At 38.8% G+C, this 22,537-nt stretch overlaps 1 protein-coding gene across 1 annotated transcript in view; it reads left to right on the top strand.

Annotated features, from left to right (window-relative positions):
- Positions 1 to 1,383: 1,383 nt before the first annotated feature.
- Positions 1,384 to 22,537, top strand: part of ARMH3 (armadillo like helical domain containing 3) — a 161,794-nt gene continuing 140,640 nt past the window's right edge. Inside the window, exons 1-13 of the mRNA XM_081328954.1 lie at positions 1,384 to 1,402; positions 9,218 to 9,329; positions 9,549 to 9,605; positions 9,724 to 9,870; positions 10,441 to 10,548; positions 11,355 to 11,447; positions 12,556 to 12,630; positions 13,336 to 13,422; positions 16,097 to 16,153; positions 17,009 to 17,052; positions 18,121 to 18,181; positions 18,417 to 18,463; positions 22,396 to 22,471. Coding sequence (XP_081185080.1) covers positions 9,228 to 9,329; positions 9,549 to 9,605; positions 9,724 to 9,870; positions 10,441 to 10,548; positions 11,355 to 11,447; positions 12,556 to 12,630; positions 13,336 to 13,422; positions 16,097 to 16,153; positions 17,009 to 17,052; positions 18,121 to 18,181; positions 18,417 to 18,463; positions 22,396 to 22,471 — 954 coding nt within the window. The 5' untranslated portion in view covers positions 1,384 to 1,402; positions 9,218 to 9,227. The remainder of the gene's footprint in view (positions 1,403 to 9,217; positions 9,330 to 9,548; positions 9,606 to 9,723; positions 9,871 to 10,440; positions 10,549 to 11,354; positions 11,448 to 12,555; positions 12,631 to 13,335; positions 13,423 to 16,096; positions 16,154 to 17,008; positions 17,053 to 18,120; positions 18,182 to 18,416; positions 18,464 to 22,395; positions 22,472 to 22,537) is intronic.

Here is a 22,537-nt window from a genome sequence, read left to right on the forward strand (position 1 = left end):
AAAAGGCAGAATGCATTTATCCAAAGCACGGGTGTCAAACTCACAACATCACATGACGTGTCATGACGTATTGTGACTTTTCCCCCATTTCTGGCAATGAGGTGGGTGCGGTTTTGGCGTGACGAATCTGGCCTGTAGGCCAGCAGTTTGACACCCCTGATCCAAAGGAATAATGGAGAAGATCTAAAAGGCAGAAAAGCAAGCCCAGTTTTCTTAATAGCCCCAAACAGAAACTAGGCAGAGGCCAGCTTTTAGAAATGCGAATTCAATAATCCATTCAGGAAGGTTGGGGCCAGGAAGCTAGAAGCTATGAAATTAGGAAGACAAAGATCTCTAAAATCTACATACCCCACCCAAACTCTAAAAGACATGACCTTTGGGGACATAATAGGATTAACCCACCAATACCAAGAGGGCACATTCAGGTCAAAGTACATGACAGAGGAAATACAAAGCCTCAAACAGGAACAAGAAACAACCTCAAAAGCCCAATAAGGTATAAAAACCCACCAGTCCCAGCAACATGTGGTCAGCTTTCCCAGAGCCATGCTTCTCTCTGGCTTTGCTCTTCAATAAACTCTAACTTTCTTTCCTAAAGCAGTCTCCATTTTGTTTATTCCCAGCTTGGACTGGACCCTGATGATTTTTCTTTCAACATCATAATAAAGTCTTTGGCTTACTTGGAGTTTCCCTCTCCTCCAGCTTTACCCATAACTCTGGGAATTCAGAACAGAGCTTTAACAGATGAACTGGGGCATTCCTGTAAATCAGTAGCATTTACAACCAGCAGGAAACCGCATGCTATCAATTTGTGCCCCTCAAAAAATGCATGTTGTGTACACCATTGACAACATACTGCTGGGCAGCTTTGGCGTCTTAATGAATTTGACCATGTTAAGAATTATGCATTTTGTAAACCTACCACTGAAAACGAGCTCTTTACCACTATTATTCAGTAATGAGATCTGTGGAATCAGGCCAATTTCCTTCTTAAGAGGGTAAGGGACAGCTAATTAAATCTAGATCGTAGAACGCCTTAAAATTCCTACAGCGAAGTCCTGCTGAATCGATCTCCCCCGCCCCTCTGGAATGAACACCATTGCACTGAGACTATTTCAACGCCAAGGAAAAAGTGCGCACCATCTTCTATGCAATCCAAAAGGCTAATAGTATTACGGCCTAATTACTCGTTTTCATTTACAATCCCGTAACGTATCTTCCAAAAGTCAGCCCCCCCCCTCCGCGGCCCGCTCTCATTGGGAACTCGCAGGCCAGGGATTTCGCGAGCCGATAATAGGCTGAACCGAGCCGATCAAGAATGACGCGCCTGCGTGATCCGAAGAAGGTGGAGCGAAGGATTTCTCGTCGACGCATGCGCTCTGGCAGGCATCGCCCCGCGCAGGTAACAGAAATGTTCCTTTCCCACCCCTCAAAATCTGGCCTTCCTTGTGCCCCCTGATCGGTGCTCCGGCCGCCCTTGCTGATGAGAGTCGGGGGGGGGGGCGGGGAGGAGGGAAAAGCCCGGGTCTAGCTTAGAGGCGCTGATGGGATCGATGAGGATCAGGGCTCATAGTGTAATGAGGGGGGAGGAGAGGGGGGAGCGTTGGAGTGCCCCTCGGAATTATTTCGGGAAAACGTGGGTGCTTAGGCCATGTTCGCGGGGAAGACAGCCCGTTTTTCTTTCTCCATTTCTGTATACTTAATTGTTAAGGAACTTTTTCTGGGGCGGAAAGAGGAAAACCTGATTGTCTTAGAGGTGGAATATTTTGGTGCCGTTGGTGAGGCAGTTTTAACCTCTGTTCCAAACGCTGTCGTGTGTTTCTTCCCAGCTGTCTTGAACCCATGAGCGTTAGCCAGGATGATAACTGATCAGAAATTATGGGAGTTGAAGTCCAAGCATATGCATGGACATCAGGATACTTAATATGCCTTTCCCTTTGAGGGCTTTCAGTTTTCTGCCCCCTTTGCTGCATACGGTAAAGATGGATTTATTGACGGATCTCTGGGTAACTGGCAGTCAGTTATGATCACATTCCTAATTATTTCAGAATAACAGCAGCAAAATAATTCTCCCCCCTCTGAATTTCGCTTGCAATGAAGGTTTACTGGATATAACTGAGAATCTAAAAGGACTCTGCTAAGTTCTGATACAGTAATAAAATAAATGCTTGGACCTGAACTCTCTTCATTAAGCCCATGCCTTTCCTACAGTGCTGCTGTTGATAGAGTGCAAGGTTCTCATCAAAATATAAGTATAAAAACTGCCCACCCTGTTATAAAAGATGTAATGTCTTTTTAAGGAATGTAAACTTGGAGGAATGCAAACTATTGTCCAAACGGTTTTCTACTCACATGGCTCTTATATTCACAGAACTCTAAATAATTTTACTTCTTTCTTTAAACACCTTTAAACATAATGCAGATTTTTTCTCTCCTAGTATAATTTGGAATGGAGTGTACAGTACAAGTCACTTAATGAGGAATCAAAGGCTTTTTGCTTGTTCTTCAGAAGAAAAAAGCAGTTATCAAAATAAAACATTTAATGTTTGTGATTCCTAATCACTGCATTCCCTAATTATTAATTTTTAAGGGTATGGACTAGACCATATTTCAACCTACAAATCCATGAAATCTGGTTGGCTAAAAACATGGTTCAGCTAACTAAGGAGAAGTGTGTTACATGAACATAATCATTAATATTCCCTTTTGAAAGTTCGGAATAAGGATAAGATCAGCCAGAATGCGTAATAAATAGAGATTTAAATGCAGTTATATTGCATTTGAAAATGACATTGTTCACTGAACCACCTTACATTGATTGCAAACTTGCCTGAAATTTGGTTTTCTGTTTTGATGGGGGTCTGGTTCATATACCATGTTTTAAACTATTAATTTAGTATATTGCATAAAATCAGCCACATGGCTTATAAACAGAGACTTACTTTTTAGCTAATTATTTTTTTAAAAAATGTGGTTAGGCAAACCAGGACTTAGTGTGACATAAAGTCCTACACTTTAATATAATGGAAATCAGTCAATAGAATATTCTAAAGACACAAAACAATTTTACTGCAGGATTGGTAATGTAAAATGCCTAGACTAGATGCTTCTTGAAAAATTTTTAGAAGCCATTCTGAACAACTGAGGAACAGCAGCCAATTTTGTAAAACTTGTAAATATCATAAATAAGGTTTGTTTGCATGTTTTTGAATGTGAGTCACTGTTGGGTTGCTATCAATGTCTATCATTCTTCAAACATATTTTTGCTTAATCATGCTAGTTTTTTCCATTAACTCTTCACTACATTTCTATATACACATAGATATACACACACACACACTTCTATTTTTGAAGAACTAATAAGGACAGGCTGTTGGAATTCCAGATGGAGAAATCTGAGAATATGAGCTACTGAAGCATTAGAATGGTGGATAGTTAAGTTTTAAATATTGATAATTTAAGAGTTGAGTTTTTCAACTCAAACCTTAAGGCCAACTGAATTGCAAGAAAGCAACAGTTTTATAAGTGATTGTTCCTTTTATTTCCTGCTTATGTAACATGCTTCATAGAGAGTCATGGTGTCATAAGCTTTTATCGTGACCTATGATAATCAAAGAATCAAAGATTTATTTTAGTGAAGATTACAGTTGGAACTTGTATGGTTGAAAACCACACCAGACACGATGTTTTTAGAGTGGGATGATCAAGGGTTACTTAATACAGTAATAACTTCCCTCAGAAGAAAATAATTTCATACTGTTTCTGTAGATACACTCATTCTTGTAGATTTCAGGATGGGATATAAATGCTCTTTGCTCCCTTTTATTACTGGGCAGTGGCTTTATGACAGGCGGGCCGGATGCATCATACTGAAACTGTGCCCACCCCATTGCCGGCAATGGGGAAAAAGTAGTCTTATCACATATGATCAGTTGCTTAGTGACCGTTTGAAGTTATGACAGAAGTCCTCCCCCCCAAATAACTATTTATGGCCAGGTTTTGAAGTTAGCTGCAGTGTGTCCACAGTTGCATGAACAAAATTCAAGTGTTTGGCAATCTGCCTGTTCTTGCAACCAACTGAAGGTATGCTCTAGCGCCTCCCCTGCCTATCTACCCCCACCCTTCCTGCTCTGCTGGGTCTCTGGAGATTGTATTGAGAAAGATGTCCCTTGACTTCCCTGCAAGCCATATAACTCCCATCCTGGAAATGGGTGCCATTTTGGAGCAGCTGCAGTTTATTGTGGCTGCTTGCAACTTGGTGTCCTCTTCTGAGGCAGAATCACGGAGCCTCCACGGTGTAGCAGCTGCTTCTGGAAGGAGATCTAGAATAAAAGGCAAGTGACCAATCAAGGATGGGGGAGAGTGAGGAGGAGTGTATGAGACCCAGTGGAGTGGGAAAACAGACCCAAGGTCTTTACGGACCTTGAGGGGTGGGAAGTGGATCATGGAGTGCCTCAGGGTGGGGGAGACTTTGGGAGGCCATGTGTGAGCTCATGAGTGCTGCAGTGTGGGGCTGGGCCCACATTAGGTCTCCCAGTGTCTTTCCCACCCCTGAGGCACCCCGTGCTCTGTTTAATGAGCCACATGGTGGCTTAACGACTGCATCGGGGGGGGGCAGGAATGGGGGTCATTAATGTGATTATATGGGCTTCTTGCTTAATGACCATCACAATTTGGATAAATTCCATTATGGCCGTAAGTTGAGGACTACCTATACTTCTACACATGAGGACACATTTGGCTTTATTTAGGGACACTGAGACTATTTTGGTGATACAGATAATAATGGACTTAATTTTATTCATTTACAGTTTAATTTAGCATAGCATGAGTTCCTACCATTGGATGAGATTGTAAGTATGATTGTAAAATAATATATCCAGACCATGAAAGTGCAGACAAAATTTTCTGTTCTTCCCTACATGGTAATGCTTTAGCTCCTTCCCCATCTTATTTAGAAAATTGTTGATCCTCTAGTGTGGTACAATAAACTGTATTTGGGAGACCTCTTCATAATATCTAAAAGTGACACCTTCTATATGCTGGAGCATTGTTGTCTAAATATGCCTCTGATTTTGAAGTTAAGATCAAGGCTGCTTTGGTAGGGGAGGGGGCAGGAAAGATGATAAAATCCAGTGTCTAAACAGTTTCTTCCTTTTCACTTAATATGCCAGCATTAGCATTTCCATTAATACCTGATGGAATTATTTCACTTTTGCTTCAGTAGTTTTAATGGGACAAATGTGATTTTTAGAATAGTTATTTGGTTATATAGCCTAAAGTCAGATCTGAAAATTTTCTTGCATTAACCCTAACAAAAACAGTTTTCTCATTCTGGTGTCCACGATCCCAAACCAGGGTAAGATTTGCTATTACTTGTGGGTATTTCAGTCCAAAACATTTGGAAGGCATCGGTTTTGGAAAACTGAATGGAGAGAAAACTTGGGAAGGTTCCTAGGAGGGGGATGACAAACCTCAAGAAGAGGCACCACCACACCAGAAGCATATTACTGTATTTTATCATCTATGATATAAATAATCCAATCAGAATATTCTGCGTGCATGTACCCAGTTTTGTGTTGATGCTGCTGCTGCTCAAAAGACTTGATTCTGATAGTGAAGGGGAGAGAGCCTGTCTAGATTTTATCTTATGCCCAATTTCAAGATCTTTTGAAGAGTCGTGGTGATGCAGTGGTTAGAATGCAGTATTGCAGTCTAATTCTGCTCATTGCTGACTGCCAGCAGTTTGGCAGTTGGATCCTGACTGGCTCAAGGTTGACTAAGCCTTCCATCCTTCCAAGGTTGGTAAAATATTGTCCCCAATAATCTAAACCGCTTAGAGAGGGCTATAAAGCACTATGAAGCGATATATAAGTCTAAGTGCTATTGTTATTGCTATTTTACCCCGTTAAAACCTTTTTCTTCCCTTTTATTTTTCTGATTGATGATATTATATTTCTCATAAAACAGACAATGTAATGACATAATAGCTAGCTCTTTACTGCATATCCTGTTTCTGAGTTTTGCAGAAAATAAATTCTGTGCGATGGTTTGAAACGGATGTTAGCCACTGAGAATTCTACCAAACATGATTGTTGTGTTATTTATTCTTTTTTAAAAGTAACTGTTGTATCTTTAGTTACAATCCCGAGTGCCGCGTAACAGAGTAAGCGCCTGTTACTCGTCCCAGCTTCTGCCAACCTAGCAGTTCGAAAGCACGTAAAAATGCAAGTAGAAAAGTAGGGACCACTACGGTGGGAAGGTAACAGCGTTCTGTCCGCCTTTGGCGTCTAGTCATGCCGGCCACATGACCACGGAGACGTCCTCGGACAAGCGCTGGCTCTTCGGCTTTGAAACGGAGATGAGCACTGGCCCCTAGAGTTGGAAACGACTAGCACGCATGTGCGGGGGAACCTTTACCTTTACCTTTTAACATACTTTGCAATATCTAGGCTGTTCAATATATTATATATTGTATCTGGAAATACCACTTTCCCTTCTGCTTTATTACTACATGAACACAGGTGATTGAATGGGAGGTATTATAGAAAATCCAAGGAAAAGGAATCAGTATTCAGTGAATTGGGGCATATTGAGTCACTTGCTTTATTATTTTTTATGCACTACAACACATTTAATCTTTTCACTAGAAACACTTGAATAGTTCTGAATCAAGCTTTACATGTTACATGTTAACTAGTTTGTCACAATGTGTATACCTGGAAAAGTGGATAAAATTGGCTGTATGCATGCATGCACTTTATACTATCCAAGATATATCTATGTGCTGGCTTATCTACAATATTTGTATATATTGGAATTGAAATGAAGATACAAGGCAAAGTTTTATTTATATAGAACGACCTTTCAAATGCATGTGCATTACTAGGAATCCTATAGAATATTTACAACCATAAATTCATAATGATGAAACAATATATGAATTATTTTTTATTGTGAAAAATATTTATCAGTAAATAAAATGTTTAAAAATTCTTCCTTGATTAGTACAAGATGGCAAAAGAGAGACTACCTGAATTTCATTGGGTAGACAGTTCTACAGTTTGGTTCTGATCAGTTAGAATAGACTTTCTTCTTATTCTACCCTATTAGGTCACTACCACAGAAAAGTCACAGAGCCTTCTATTAAATTTTAGAAATTGGATAACTGATATGGAAGGAAGAGTTCCATCTACCCAAATATGGATTAAATTAATTTTCTCTGTAGGTTGGACATATAAGTAGGCCAGAATGTAGCAATTTGAGTAGTTATGGATATGTCTCAGTTTATCTATAAAATCACTTCCAAAGCTGCATGGGTTACTAACTAGCTTCTGTGAAATTAAATACACTTATTTTTTTATTTAACTGTGGTGGAGCAGTGGTTAGAATGCAGTACTGCAGGCTAACTCACTGCTCACTCCAGCAGTTCGATCCTTACAGGGCTCAAGGTTGACTTAGCCTTCCATCCTTCCGAGGTCAGTAAAATGAGGACCCAGATTGTTGGGGGCAATATGCTGACTCTGTAACCCGCTTAGAGAGGGCTGTAAAGCACCGTGAAGTGTATATAAGTCTTAAGTGCTATTGCTATGTCACCTTTGAAGTTCTACAGGACCTAGGTACCTTTGGGACTGCCATCTTCTAGTTTTGTCTGCCCATCTACTAAGCTTAGGAAGGATGGGCTCCCTAAGGTCCCCTTTCTCAAAGATTTTATCACCAGAGACCTTGAATCACTCTCTCTTTTTGTTTTGTTTTAAACAAGGTCACCTGCCATCCAAATAACCTCTACCTGCTGTGATTTGGGAAAGGTGTTAAGCTTGGCTTTTTCTTAGGGACAGATGAGGCTGTTATGAGGCTCTTCCCTTTTCCACTGAGGTGTCTGTTTAATAGCATTTTATTGCTCCTTGGCGTGTCACAAAGCTATAATTGCAATTGTTACTCTGTTGTTTTCACTTTAAGCATGATGGCTCCATACCGATGGTATTGATTTGAGCAGCATATAAAGCCAGTTAAATAAAACAAGATAAAATTAAAATAAAATATGTTTTTTTTTACTTAGGCTGATGAGTGATTAACCCATTAGGACCCAGCCTTATTTACAGACAGTGGGATGGTTCTTACATATATTTCACAATTTCATTTGTGAAATGAAAAATAAAATGTATACTTAAATCAGCTACAGTTGTTCTCTGAGCTACATGGATGGGTGGTTGAGCCTACATTCGATTTTTTTTTAGTCATGCAAATGCTTCATACAAACTGGTTTGCTGGGGGAAAAATGCACACGCTTCTCTCGTGATTCTTCATTACAAGTGAAATAACTCCTACACCATATAAAAACATAGAACAAGTATAAACATTAAGTAATGTCTAACTTTTGGGGTATGTGAAGCATATGTAAGCTTTTTTTTCTGTGCACCTTGCACAGTGGGAAACGTATGGCTGAAGTATTTTCTTTTTTTCCTTCTGTTTAATCATGTCCAATTCTTGGAGACTGCCTGGACAAGTCTCTGCCGTTTTCTTGGAAAGTTTTTTTCCAGAAGTGGTTTGTGGCTGTCTCCTTCCTGAGAAAAAGTGACAGGCTCAGGGGTCACCCAGGTGGCTTTGTGTTTAAGGTAGAACTGGAACTCATGACTTCCCAGTGTCGAGCTTGATGCCTTAACCACTACACCAAACTGATTGTCATGATAGTCATTACCAGGGCTTTTTTCCTCATAGAACGCTCAGAACAGAGTTCCGGCACCTTTTTTGGATAGAACCTTGTAGGGTAGGCAAGGCAGGTTGTATGACACGTGTGAGTTCCGGCACCTTTTTCTTTTACAAAAAAAGCACTGGTCATTACTGTATTATATAGGACGTTTAGTATGGGTTTGGATAATGGAGGATATTTGTAGCTTATTTGTTGGGGCTTTCTAAGCTTGGTTGTTTTCTTGCAGACATTTCATTACCTAAACTAGGTAACATCTTCCGTGCTAGTGATGCTAGCTATATTCAGTTACTATCAGTAGCTAACACTTAGCACTGCACTGCTGATGTTACCTAGTTTGAGTAATGGAACGTCAGCAAGAAAGCAACCAAGCTCAGAGAGCACCGAAGATCCCTCCCGGTATGGGTTGCTTCTGAGAAATTGTAAAAACAATTAGGAGAAATTTAGAAAGACGTGGACATTTTCTTAGGATCAATTTCTTTGATGTCTACCATTTCTTTTAATCCACAGGTTGTAAGTCATGGCACAATCTGAGAAAAAAGGTGGCTTACTTCGGAAATCTTCATCTAGTAAGAAACCCCTGAAAGAGAAGGTTGTGTTAATGTATGATGAGATCTTCACAGTAAGCACTGGATTTATTTTTCTTTTATCATAACAGAGTCCTGTATTCTCGTATAGCCTCTTGCCGTATGAATGAGAAGGAAGACTAATAGTCCTTAATGAAACACCTCTTTGCATGTTTTTACTTTCATGGACAGACTGTTAACGGTATAATGTAAAACTAAACTTGTTATCTTCAGTTTATAGTTGTCACTGTAATAGTGATCCCATTCCTTTTCAGACAGAAGATCCTAGTAAATACAACCCTCGGTTTTGGGAGGAGCTCTTCCTCATGAAGGTAATATGCTAAAGATTGAAACCATTTCTTTATGTTCATTCTTACAAATATCAATTTCTAGTTTTTCTTGCCCTCAGTAATTCCACCGTCAGCTTAAGCTTTACCTCTTATCTGTCAGGTGAATTTGGAATATCTGGAAGGAAAGCTGGAATCTCTGGATGGTGAAGAGCTAGTGAAGATAAAAGATAACATTAATTGCTTGTTCCAGCGTTGCATTTGGGCTTTAGGAGAAGAGCATCCAATCAGAGTGGTCAATGCATTACAGGTGCTATGAATTTCCTTTGGCTTTCATTAAGCAAAACTTACAAACTGACAACTAATAATCAGTTATGTTAGTGCTAATGAAGGAATTAGTTTGCATTATTGAGATCACTAAAATATCTGTTGGTTCAATATGCTGAATCAGGTATCCTTAATTACTTTAATATCTGAGGCAATGATATCTTTTCCTTTTTTTATTGCTAGATGATTCAGGAGAGCTTGACATGTTGTAAACTTTAATAGAATATCAGAAAGAAACTATAGGGGAAGCCTGTGAAATTCTTCTTCTGATGTCACTGTTTCCCTTAGCGAGATATTTCCTATCTGCCTTTGGAGGTCTGTTTTTTTGTTTGCTTGTTGGTGGAAAAGAAAAAATACAAACAAATTTCTGCTCACATCCTATTGGATTTACGGTATTGAAATTCACTCTAAGACTAAGTGATCTAGGGTATCATATTTTTAAAAACCAAAATACCATAAATTTAAATTTCTGCCTCTGTGATGGCTGTTTTCATTGCCCAGGAGGCTTTATCTCACAATTCCTGCGTATGTGAGTTTGTGTTTTCTGCTTTAGACTCTATGTGCGCTGATCCGTGGGGTTCATCAGAAGAACAAATCCACATCTGGTTTTGACATCATCAATATGCTAATGGGCTTTGACAAGGCTGAATTGTGCATGAAGGTAAGAGCTTGCTATATTGAAATAACGGATTTTGTTTTCATTCTAATAACACGTATGTTATGTTGATTTCTGAATTAGTCAGAGGATGTCAGCGTGACATGGATTTTGGGGAAGGAGAACCCCACTCATCTTGAGAAGCCCATTGTGGCCTCAGGCTGTTCTTCCTCCACTCTTCAATGCTGCATTTCTCCTACTGCAGAAGCAGGAGTGAGATGGAAGAGAGGCAGTGTTTCTTGTATGCTCCTGCACAGAGAGAAAAGAATTCCTTTCCTGTCAACCAGAGCTCAGAAGGTTTTTTGGTTTTTTTTATCCCCAGTTCTCAGAGATGAAAGTTTCTCAGCCCCAAGAGAGAGAAAAACAGTCCCACTTGGAGAAGAAATTTGGCTTTATGTGATTTGCGGACTAGATTTTCCTCATCCCTAACTTAAGTTGTGGTGTGCCATTAAAGTTCAAAAATAGACATGTGTTCAGTTGGCAGAGTAGCCCATGGATAGAATAACATGCTTCTCCTTTCTCTTCCTAGCGTCCTGATAGCTCCTAGTCTAGAAACTGACAAAATGTATTTGGTCTATTTCTCAAGGAAATAACAGAAAATCACAGCATGATAATAAGTAGCGTCTTTAAAGTTATATCTTGATTAACACATAGTTTGGTTTTTTAAACACAAAATAAATAATGAAATTAAACACAAAATAAATAATGAAATAAGAACATTAATTAGCATGACTTAGATATTTACAACAGTAGTGAAGATTAAAAGCAACTTGAGCTTGCAACAATTTATAATAACTTTTTCTCTTTTCCAGAATCTGATGGAGAGTTTGGATGCTTTACTTTGTGCAGAAGGCTCTGAAAGTCTCAAAAGTTTGTGCCTGAAGCTTTTGCTTTGTTTGGTGACTGTAAGTAATATATAACGATGGGTTAACTATAGAAAGTATTTATTATGAAAATATGGGAAATGTACCTTTAGACCAGGCGTGTCAAACCCATGACATCATGTGATGTTGCACGACGTATGATGACGTCAGATGACGTATTGCGACTTTTTCCCCATTGCTGGCAATGGGGTGGGCACGGTTTTGGCGTGACGCATCTGGCTCGTGAGCCAGCAGTTTGACATGCCTGCATTAAACTATTATAAGCCATTGAGATACTGTGGTAACCAGTGTAACATATTTTACAAATAAATTAAATAATATCTTTAACTGGCATCCTCTTAGTGACTCTGATATATTACAGCCTTCTATATCAAGGTGTTTTTTTTTATCTAACTGTGGAATTAGATATATTAATGAGAAGGTCCCTTTTTTGCTTCAGTTATGAAGGTGCTTCCATATATAGGCCCTGCTTTAATGTTTTTAAATGAATGCATACAATTTGAATTAAAACACCCAATTTTGGTCATCCAAACCAAACAGAAAAAAAGAAAGTGGAAATCATAAAGAAAAAGAAGTGGGTGATAACTAAAGCGACTAAAACGAATGGAAATTTGGGAACTTCAGCTTCGGTATTAGCATTAATATGGTTTCAACTCAATTTAATAACCTTTAGCATTTCCTTTACTCATTGTTCAATAGTTAAACAGAGGTTAAAAACTCTGCTGGTTTTATTTCCAATATTAAGTATTGATCTTACTATTACCAAAAAAATGTTTGAGTTTGCTGTTTAGAAAACATTCTTAAGGCTATAAAGCCTCAAAGAAATCATTAAGGAAAATTATACCATGAAAACAAAGTAAGTCTTCCACTAACAACATGTTTATCTATGTGGTGTTTAATGTACCCCAAATCCACAATCTTGGGATAACAATACATATGTATGAAACACATAATTTAAAGAACTCTTTACAGGAGAGTTCAATAAAAGATAAAATTGAGAGACTTCCCCCCCCCAAAACTATTGGATTATAACAAATGCAGATTCATTGCTAGCAAGTGATAAGAGCATGTGTGAGTTACTTTGGAACTGGAAAACACTAAAAATTCCTATTTCTTTGATTCTATTCAGGTGACAGATAATATCAGTCAGAACACAATTCTGGAATATGTGATGATTAATAGCATTTTTGAAGCTATCTTACAGGTAAATCTCCTTATTCCCCTCTATCTCTGGGCTGCTAATCTTTGATGAAGCATTTGTATACGTTGTGAGTAACCCAGGGACTACATGCATTTTTGGCTGCTTTGTTCTGCCTTCATCTGGATAGGCATAGTAGGAAACTAGAATAGGATTCTTAGGAGTGAGAAGGGCAAGGCTTCCCTTTTGCAGTACCCCTATAATACATGTGGCTATGTTTCCATTGACCCTAATTTGGCAACAGATGTAAAGCTTAGAACTGAAATGGTTGCCAACACACTTGCTGTAATCATAGATTTTACCTTCATGTTGCTTAAATACAAATGTGGGATAATTGAAAGCAATGTGGTAAAAGCAATTTTCATATTGGTAGGTTTTAAGAGTTCTTCATCCAGATAATTTAGTAACTTTATGCAAGAGGAATCACACAGGATATTGAATCTAATTTCCTAGAGTTGGATGGGACTTCTAGGACTAACCTATTTTTTATTTCCTCAAAAATGCTCATTATTTTTCATGCAAGAATTTCATTTCAGTTTGTAATTTCTACATGAAAGAAGATAATTTCACTCTACGCTAAGCTTACAAAACTCATGTTGGATGCGGGAAATTTTCAGCTCATCACGCTACATATTTTTGAAATCTCCCATCTATGACTCCTTGAAATTCATTGTTTTGATTAATCGAAGCTTTGTCTTGTGTTATTTTCAGATCCTTTCCAATCTTCCCAGTCGCAGGGAACACGGTTATGAGGCTGTGGTCCTGCTTGCATTATTAGTGAACTATAGAAAGTATGAGGTGAGTGCTTGACACAGAGTGTGAGGTATTAATCTGGTGAAGCTGTAAAACCAAAAAACTGGACAAATATTCCATCTTTCCCTCGATGGAAAAGACTCTTGTTCTTAGTAGCACACTGTTCCTTGGTGGTAAATTTTCATGTGAGGACTATTTGTACATCTTGTTCCAGCAATAGTTTTGCCTATTAGAGGCATAGTAAATTTCTTTGAAGCTTAGTGTGAAAAATAGCCCAAGCTCTTCTTTCCAGACTGGAGTTGACACTGGATTGGGCATCATTACATTTCCTTGTTTCTTGGAAATATGTTGCTACTGCAGAGTGGTCTCTTTCCTTGCTGGAATACCTATTTGCTTGCTTTGGGTGTGTTTCAGAACTACAGTCACAACATTGTTCAGAAAAAACAACTGGAGGGAAGGATCATTCCCATTATTGGGTTATGTTTCACAAATATGAGCAATCATACAAATTACAATGGGAAATGAATCTGCTCCTTTCAGTAGATTAAAAGTTGGCAAACAAGGTGTAGATTGCTTCATTCAATTGATGGTAATAAAATATAGTCCCAAGGAGAAATGAGAATCTATATCCTGATGTTTAATAACAAAGTGATTGTGGTATCACGTTAAAGATATCAGCTATGCTTCTACTTTATTTTCTATAGGTTTCAAAAATATTTTATGCTGTTACATACATTGCGTGGGGCAGCCTTTGAAAATAACACTCAAACTGTAGTTGGCTCAAAATGCAATGACCGGTATGCCAATGAAACAAACGGGTGTGGCAGTATAACTCCAGCGCCCTGGTTTCCATATTTGTTTCCAAGCCCAGCACAAAGTGATGGTTTTAATCTAGAAAATTCTACATTGCTGAGTCTCTGTACAAAGTAATCTTTCTCTGAAATAATGTGTTTTGACTGAGAGCAGATTGGGAAATTAGAAAGTTAGGGTCCTGAGGGAAGCCCCACCACTCTGTGGAACAACATACTCCAACAGCAACAACAAGTTTAAAGCCCCCAACCTATTAGCAGCAAAGACTCCTTTTTCAGCTGGCCTTTGATAGGTGACGGGATGCTAAACTGACTTTCATTGATTTTGGTTTATGTGACTCGGTTTGGCTGTTTGTTCATATGAGGCTATATACTTTTTAGCAAACCATCTTGAATTTTGAAAGTGAGCAGTATGGGATTAAATATGAACGTATGAAGCTTTCTTATGAAAATAATTATTTTATTAAGCAGATATAAGTTTCTTTTTCCTTTAGAAACAAATACTAATCTGGAAACAAGGAAATGTTTATTTGAGATTCTGCTATTCTTAAACCATTCTTTCCCCCCCTTCTCTCTAGTTTGCAGGTGTACATAATATTTTGATAATTTTTAGCTTTTGATGAATTTCTAATCTAGGGCATGAGTTTATTGTTTTCTAAAAGTTGCTGAATTCTATAATTTTCTGACTGGAGAAGCAAAGTCTATCAAACTTTTTTCATTTATATAGTTCCTTTGGGATAATAATGCTATCTCTAGTCAGCACAAAATACATAAATGGGAAATAAGCATTAAAATATTACTGTACTGCTGGCAAATTTGGCATCTTTAATTACCTTATCCAATAGAAAAAATCTTTTGAAAGCCTTTGCATAAGATTTACTTTTTCCTAAGTATTTATTATTGCTTTGCTTTGAAGCTGAAAGAATTTTCATATAGTATATATAATGTTAGATAAAGATATGTTTTTTAAAAATAGATATTTCTTTCTTCTAATCAGGCATGGGAAACATTCTTAAAATGTCTAGAATTCTGTTGGTGTTATGTGCATCCTGTCTGCAACAATAAAAACTTTTCTTGCTGCTCATATATGTAAATATGTCTCTGTGTGTTTTGTGTGTATATGCTTTTATTTGCTTTCTTTGATCCTTTTAATTTTGTTGCTACTGTTGCTAATCATACTATTTTCTCCAGAATCTTAAAGATGGTTAAGTTGTTTCATTAGGTTAAAAAAGTAATTTCATTGAATATAATTTATGTTTTATAATGTTAGTGCTTTATTTTCTATAAAGTTTTTAGACATATTCCATATTTAATGAAACAGCTGTTCTAGTGTTTATTAGTGATGCAGCTGGTCCTTGTAATTTTTGCTACAAAATCATTCTGATTTATAGAAATTGCCCAAACTAGTACAGAATTTCAGTTTCTTGTCAGAGTGAGAGCTTTGCTGCTACCACCAAGGATCTTCTTTATAACTATGTGACTTTATTGACCATAAAGTGGCAACATCAAAGGTGATGGATATTCCTTGTTACTATTTTTTTGTCTCAGAAGACTGTATTAAAAAATTAACAGTCAATTTAGTGTGCTGATGTTTATCGGCTTTATTATTTAAGAAAATTCTGGCAGGGATCAAGATTGAGACCTTTTGCATGCCAGGCATCTTTTCTGTCTCTGACCTCTGCCTGTTGTCTTAACAAAACATACATGTGATAGAAATAATTCCTTCAGAAAATACTTTCATGCCAAGGGTGAACTCTTGAGTTACCGTATATGCAGAAAACAAAAAAAAAACTGTTCTAATAGAAATTGTATGAATTTATTGTGATTAAAAAATGAGCAAAGTTTGAATGAGGTTGTGTTAACTTTGCTGATAATTAAATGAGCCCATGACTTTCTTTTCCTTCTTGCAGTCTGTGAATCCTTATATAGTAAAACTATCTATTATAGATGATGAAGCTACACTGAATGTGAGTATGATGTTGTGAATTTTGTGTGATAGAATGTTAGGAATAAAATGAGAAATGAAAAGTGAATTAAAAAGGGTGCGCAAAGATGGTTTAGCTTCCATATCACAGCTGAATAATATTGCAGTGCATATGCATGCTACATATTGTGCTAATTTCTATTAATTCCTAACTCTCTGGGTTTTGAGGATCCCATGACTTTTAAAAAAAGATGCAAGCCTGTGGTTAAATTATTTTGGCTCTTGCAGGAAAATTGCTAATATTTAAAAATGTTTATCTCATTTTTCTGACATTTTATATCCTGCATTTTGCCCCCTTCCCCCCCCCCCCAATTCAAGGCACAATTGTTGTTGTTGTTAGTTGCGAAGTCGTGTCCCACCCATCGCGACCCTATGGACAACGTTCCTCCAGGCCTTCCTGTCCTCCACCATCCTCTGGAGTCCATTCAAGCTCACACCCACTGCTTCAGTGACTCCATCCAGCCACCTCATTCTCTGTCGTCCCCTTCTTCTATTGTCCTCACAATACTGTACATTGAATCCCCATAACAAAGTTGTGAGTGAGGTTAAACTGCCAAGGTCACCTAGGGAACTTAATCAAAAACGTTGACTTAGTGTGATTATTTTCATAGAATTACTTTCATAATCTAGTCAATACACCAGCCTGGGTCCAGTTGAAATGAGGCTTCTTGGAAAGCATTATACAACTTGAAAAATAGTCAGAATCTTGCATAAAATGAGGCCTTTAGTTCACTAGCGTTAAAAGTGTTACTGTGCACGATCTAAAAAATTTTGGGAGCAGAGAGTTGCACCTCTGCCTTTTATTTATATGGACCTTTCTCTTTTTCTCTTCTTGCAGGGAATGGGTCTTGTAGTTGCCCAGGCATTATCAGAATACAATCGGTAAGTAACATTAAGGAATGTTTGTGGATTAAATGAATATCTTCCTGAGAAAATGTATTCATATTCCTACTGGCAATATGTATGAGCAAAGTTGTGAAATAAATGGATTTTTGACATTCTTATATATGGCCTTCTTTTTACACATAGGCTAGGCTTCACAGAACAGATTTATTAGCAGGTTTTGATCCCCAATATATGTAAAAAAATCAGTTTTGGTGAAAGCATTTTAAATTAGAAACTGGTACTATAGACCAGCTAAATCTTGGTCCCCTTCATTTAAAGTTCAGATATCCTGAAGTCAGTTAGTGTGAATTGCTTGAAGGATAGTATTCCAGCAGGAAAGACCATGTTGTAAACACTAGTTGGTTTCCAGACTTACTTTTTTGAAGATGACAGGACTTTCTTTAGGCTGATGTACATTGACACTCTGCTTTTTTATCACTATGTTAGCAATAATTCAATGGTGTAAGAGAGTTGCCCAGAAATTTAAATGCACTTTTTGCAAATTGCAACTCCATTTGGTTTGGTGTCTCAGTAGAGAGACAAAAAGAGTGCACAAGAAAGAAGAATAAAGAAAGCTAGCTTAGACTTTTTAAAACACCTGACAAGGGGCTATAAGACAGCCAGGTTACATGGGAAGTTCCCAATTGTATCCTTGAAATTTGTCTGTTGAAGCATCTTGTGGACCAGTGCTGCTGAGAAATAGAAAAAGGTTATGTTTCTGCATGAGAAAAAGAAGACAAATCAATATAGAAATAAACAAAGAGTTCGAAGCATATTTTGTATAATAGGCAGCATTGGAATGGATAGAACATTGCATTCAAAAGGCTTTTATATATCATCTTCTTAAATATCTTTCATTATCATGTTTGTTAGGTAGCTTTTTGTATTTCCCATTGGCATCTGATGTTATTTCTTTCCTTTCAAATACATCCAGATATCACTTGGAGGACCTGTATTTTTAAAAAAAATGTTTATGTCATAATTAAAAGAACAGATTTTTCTTGCTCTGTAACGATGCTCTTGGCAACTTCTATTGTTCTATCTCCCACTGCTATTCTTGTTCAGACAGTTCAGAGACAAAGAAGAAGAACATCAGAGTGGATTTTTCTCAGCCTTGACTAACATGGTAAGAAATCAGTGACTCTGTGTTGTCAGTCAGTGCTTGTCATGCAAAGGAGCGTGGCTTAAAAGATTTGCAGGAGAAGGACGTAGAATGTAGACTGTTTCTGTAGATGTTATAATGGGCTTAAGTTCTATATAAAATACAAGGCTTCTCTATTACTTTTAGCCCTGTGGACCAGATAAGTTAGTGGAAGACTTCAGCATATCCTAAAGCTATGCAATACTGCTTTTTTCCATAGGTGGGCAATATGTTCATTGCTGATGCTGATGAAAAAATCTCAGTCCAGTAAGTGCATCCATCAGATAACTAATTTAATTCTTTCATTTAGAAGTATAAAATATAACCTATTGCTTAGTAGAACTGGCACCGAATCTTCTAGCTTAACAATCAGTACTGGAGATAATAGCATAAGTACCTTTTAGAATACGGGTGTCAAACTCAATCACGCCACGTGACGTATCGTGACGTTTTTTGCCTTTGTGGAACTGGGGTGGGCGTGGCCTATGCCTGACACATGGGGCCCGCAGGCCGCCAGTTTGACACCTCTGTTCTGGAATACAGGCAAACTAGCAGATGCTGCATTTGCATTTTAAATTTGTTTAAGCAAATTGCAATACAGAGGAGACTAATGTGGCATTATTTTGGAGCAGGAGCATCATTCAGCCCATAATATTCTGTATCTAAAAAACCTCAGAAGCTAAGTCCAGGATACTACAGGTAGTCCTTGACTTACAATAGTGACTGAAGTTTCAACGGCATTGAAAAAAGTAACTTATGACCATTTTTCACACGTGACAGTTGCAGCATCCCCATGGTCATGTGTATTTACATTTGGATACGTGACAACTAACTCACATTTATGACAGTTGCAGTGTCCTGGGGTCATGTGATCCCCTTTTGCGACCTCCTAAAAAGCAATTGCAGTGATTTACTTAACAAGTGTGGTAAGAAAAGTTGTAAAATTGTTGTTTCTCACTTAGCAACATAAATTTTGGGCTCAAGTGTGATCGTAAGCTGAGGACTACCTGTATAGAAATAAGTAATTTTTTTGATATTTTGAGCTGAAGACCATAAAAATGAGGGTTAATGAAAGCTCACAGTGAGGATAATAAAAGCCAGATAATACCTGATTTACCAACATATTCTGTGGCAATGAGAAAGAAGGCTTGCTTTACTGTCCCTTGCTACCCTTGCATCTTGGCAATATAGACTGGTGGAGCTATTTAAAGTAATTAAATGTTAAAAGTCTTGTAAAGGCCTAGAACATCTTGTTGCGGTAGTCTTAAATTTTATAGATAAAAACCAATGAATTTGAAATGTCAGATGTTATGGTTTGGAAAAGTCAGTGAGAGCACCATCCTGTGCTCTAATACAGATACTTACCTGCTTATGCAGTCGGAGTATACAGTATATAAATTGTTTGGATGATGCAGGCTTACCACCCTTCCCAGCTTACCCTTACCACCAACGATATGAGGAGTGAGTCAATTCTTGAATCAGATCTACTACTCATTCTGTTTTAGTCACAGGCACACATAAATGTTAGTGTTCTTTTGATGTCTTTTAAAATTGGATGTCTTTTACTTTCCTGTTATGAAGAAATGTATGAATTTTGGTAAGTCAACAACAGAATCCTTCCCCCCCCCCAGGCTACCTAAATTCATTACATGCACTTATTTTTGTCTTAATCTCAAAACTATATTTCACCTATTTTGGCCATGTCAATTCACTGGAGAAAGCAATTATGTTTGGAAGAATTAGTGGTAAAAGGAAACCAGGTCACCCAAGAACACGGTGGTTGGACACCACCAGCCAGAGCATAGAACAACTCAAAGAGGTAGTGCAAGATACAAAGATGTGAAGAGAGCTGGCCCATAGAATCACCAAGAGTTGAACATGACTGAATGGATAACATCTTCTTCATCAACATGTAGCATTACCCCCTCAGAGGCCGCCAAAGCCCAGGCCCTCCCAGCCCCGCTCTCCTCCGTCACACTCTGCAGCTGCACTCTCAAGGTGCAGCTCACACGAAGTGAGGAGGTGGCAGACTCATTGTCAAAGGGGAGGCTTTCAGGAACAAAGATGACCAGCCCCTAGCCCCGATAGTCAATGTGTGACAGTGTTTTAACAGCCCCAGACAGTCATAGCAGCAATAGTCAATGATTTCACAACGACTGGAAACAAGTGGGGTGGGGAAAAAGCTGGCTCCGATAGGCAGCGATAGGAACACTAAGAAAGATAGTCAGCGTTCTGCAGTAACAGTTCGCCCCGCAAGGGCAACTCCCACAGTGTCTAGTAACAATAATCAAAGTTTGGATGGCCGCTAGTCTCCAGCCTCCTTCTCTTCTGTCGTCGCTCGCAGTCTCAGGTCTCGTCTGTGTCAAAACCCCTCTCCCCTTTCCTTTATTGTTAAAATCTGAATTTAGCAACCCCAGCAACTTTCTCTCTCCTCAATCTCTCTCTTGCCTCTTGTGAAAGAAAGCAGTAAAATTCCACTCTTTCTCACTGTCTCCTTCCCTCTCCTTCACAGAAAGGGATCTGCTAAAACCTCAAATCCCTCTTTGACTTTACCTGGTCTCTCTGACAACAGCAACAGCAACCACCCCCACCCTCTTTCTTTCCTCCTTTTTCTTTCCTTCCGCCTGATCCACACCCACCGCACCCAAACCCCACCCAAACCCGGCAGCAGCTGTCCGAGCTTCCCTTTCCCCGGGCAGGCTCCTGCAAAGCCTTTCAACCAGCCTGTTGTGATTCAGGGTCAGCCTGTGGGTTCAGCAGTTGGGTTGGATGACTCAGAGGAGGAGGAGGGGGGTGTTGAAGAGCTTGCTGAGGGGGTTGGAGAGCTTGCTGATGAGAGCCCTCAGCCAGGCCCCTCCCACCTGGTTACGACGCAGACCCAGCTGTGTGAGCCTGACAGCGTGGATGAAGATGACCCACAGCTGGCCCTGTTCAAGGACGCCCGATGCAGGAGGCAGTCAATCAGGAGTAAACAGAGGAAGGCAATGGGGCACCTCGGAAGGAGGCAGAGAGAAGCCACGCCCTGAACTGTATAAAAGGGGAATGCGTGGGAGGGCTGGTTTGCTGAAGGCAACCGCTTGAATAGCTCCTGTTTCATGGTTCGTGTCTTGTTTTGCTCTGTTTTATGTTAATAAATTTGGCAGGCTTAGTTCCAGCCTCTTGCCGTTTGTAAAGGGGTTGTCCCTGCCTTTTCTGCAGGGCCGGTAGCAGGCTGGTACAGAACACAGCCCCGCTACAAACTTCCAGCTTGGAGAGGTTTATCAATGTGCTGTATAGTTGTTGCTGAATGTGCATGAAAAAAAGAGGCAGCTACCCTAATCCAGTACCCCAAATATAACTAAGTACATTGGAATTTGAACCTGATCTGTTAAGGCCTGATCTGCCTCTTGGATGAAAAATCTTTCAGTTTTATTTTCACGTCTAAATACAGGTAATCCTCGACTTCTGACCACAATTGAGCTCAAAATTTCCATTGCTAAGCAAGACAGTTGTTAAGTGAGTTTCGCCCCATTTTGTGTTCTTTCTTGCTGCAATTGTTAAGTGAATCACTGCAGTTGTTAAGTTGGTAACATGGTTGCTAATTGAATCTGGCTTCCCCATTGACTTTTCAGAAGATCACAAAAATTGATCACATGAACCCAGGACACTGGAACCATCATGAATACATGCCAGTTGACAAGTCTCCAAAGTTTGATCATGTGACTAGTGTGATGTGCAACGGTTGTAAGTGTGAAAAATGGTTTTCCAGTGCATTTTTAACTTCAAATGGTCACTAAATGAATGGTTGGAAGTAGAGGACTACCTGTATCCACATTTCTGGAATATTGAGGTTAGACTGTGGTAATGCATTCTGTTTGGTTGCTGGCTCTGAAGATTTTCCAGTAATCTGATACATCGGTAGTTCTCAAAATACAGCCATTCATTTAGGGACTGTTCAAAGTTACAACAGCACTGAAAAAAGTGACTTAGGACCATTTTTCACACGTTTGATTGTTGCAGCATTCCCATGGCCATGGGATCAAAATTCGGGCACTTGACAACTGATTCATATTTAGGATGGCTGCAGTGTCCTGTGGCTTCTTTTGTTTTGTTAGTCTGAGTGTCCAAAATTACCACTTCCCATTAGTGTAACCTGGCAAAGTGTTCCAAGAAATTTCATTACTGCAATAAATGTGTTTCTCTTCTGCTCTTTTTTGTAGAACTAATGAAGCTATCCTTTTGGCTCTTTATGAAGCTGTTCACTTGAATCGAAACTTTATCACTGTATTGGCACAGGTGTAGTACAATTCACTTTTGTACGTCTGAGGAATCTAGAATCCAAATTGAAAAATAGCTTAGACC

This window comes from Vipera berus (assembly GCF_964194415.1).
Source record: "Vipera berus genome assembly, chromosome: 5".
Classification (NCBI taxonomy): Eukaryota; Metazoa; Chordata; class Lepidosauria; order Squamata; family Viperidae; genus Vipera; species Vipera berus.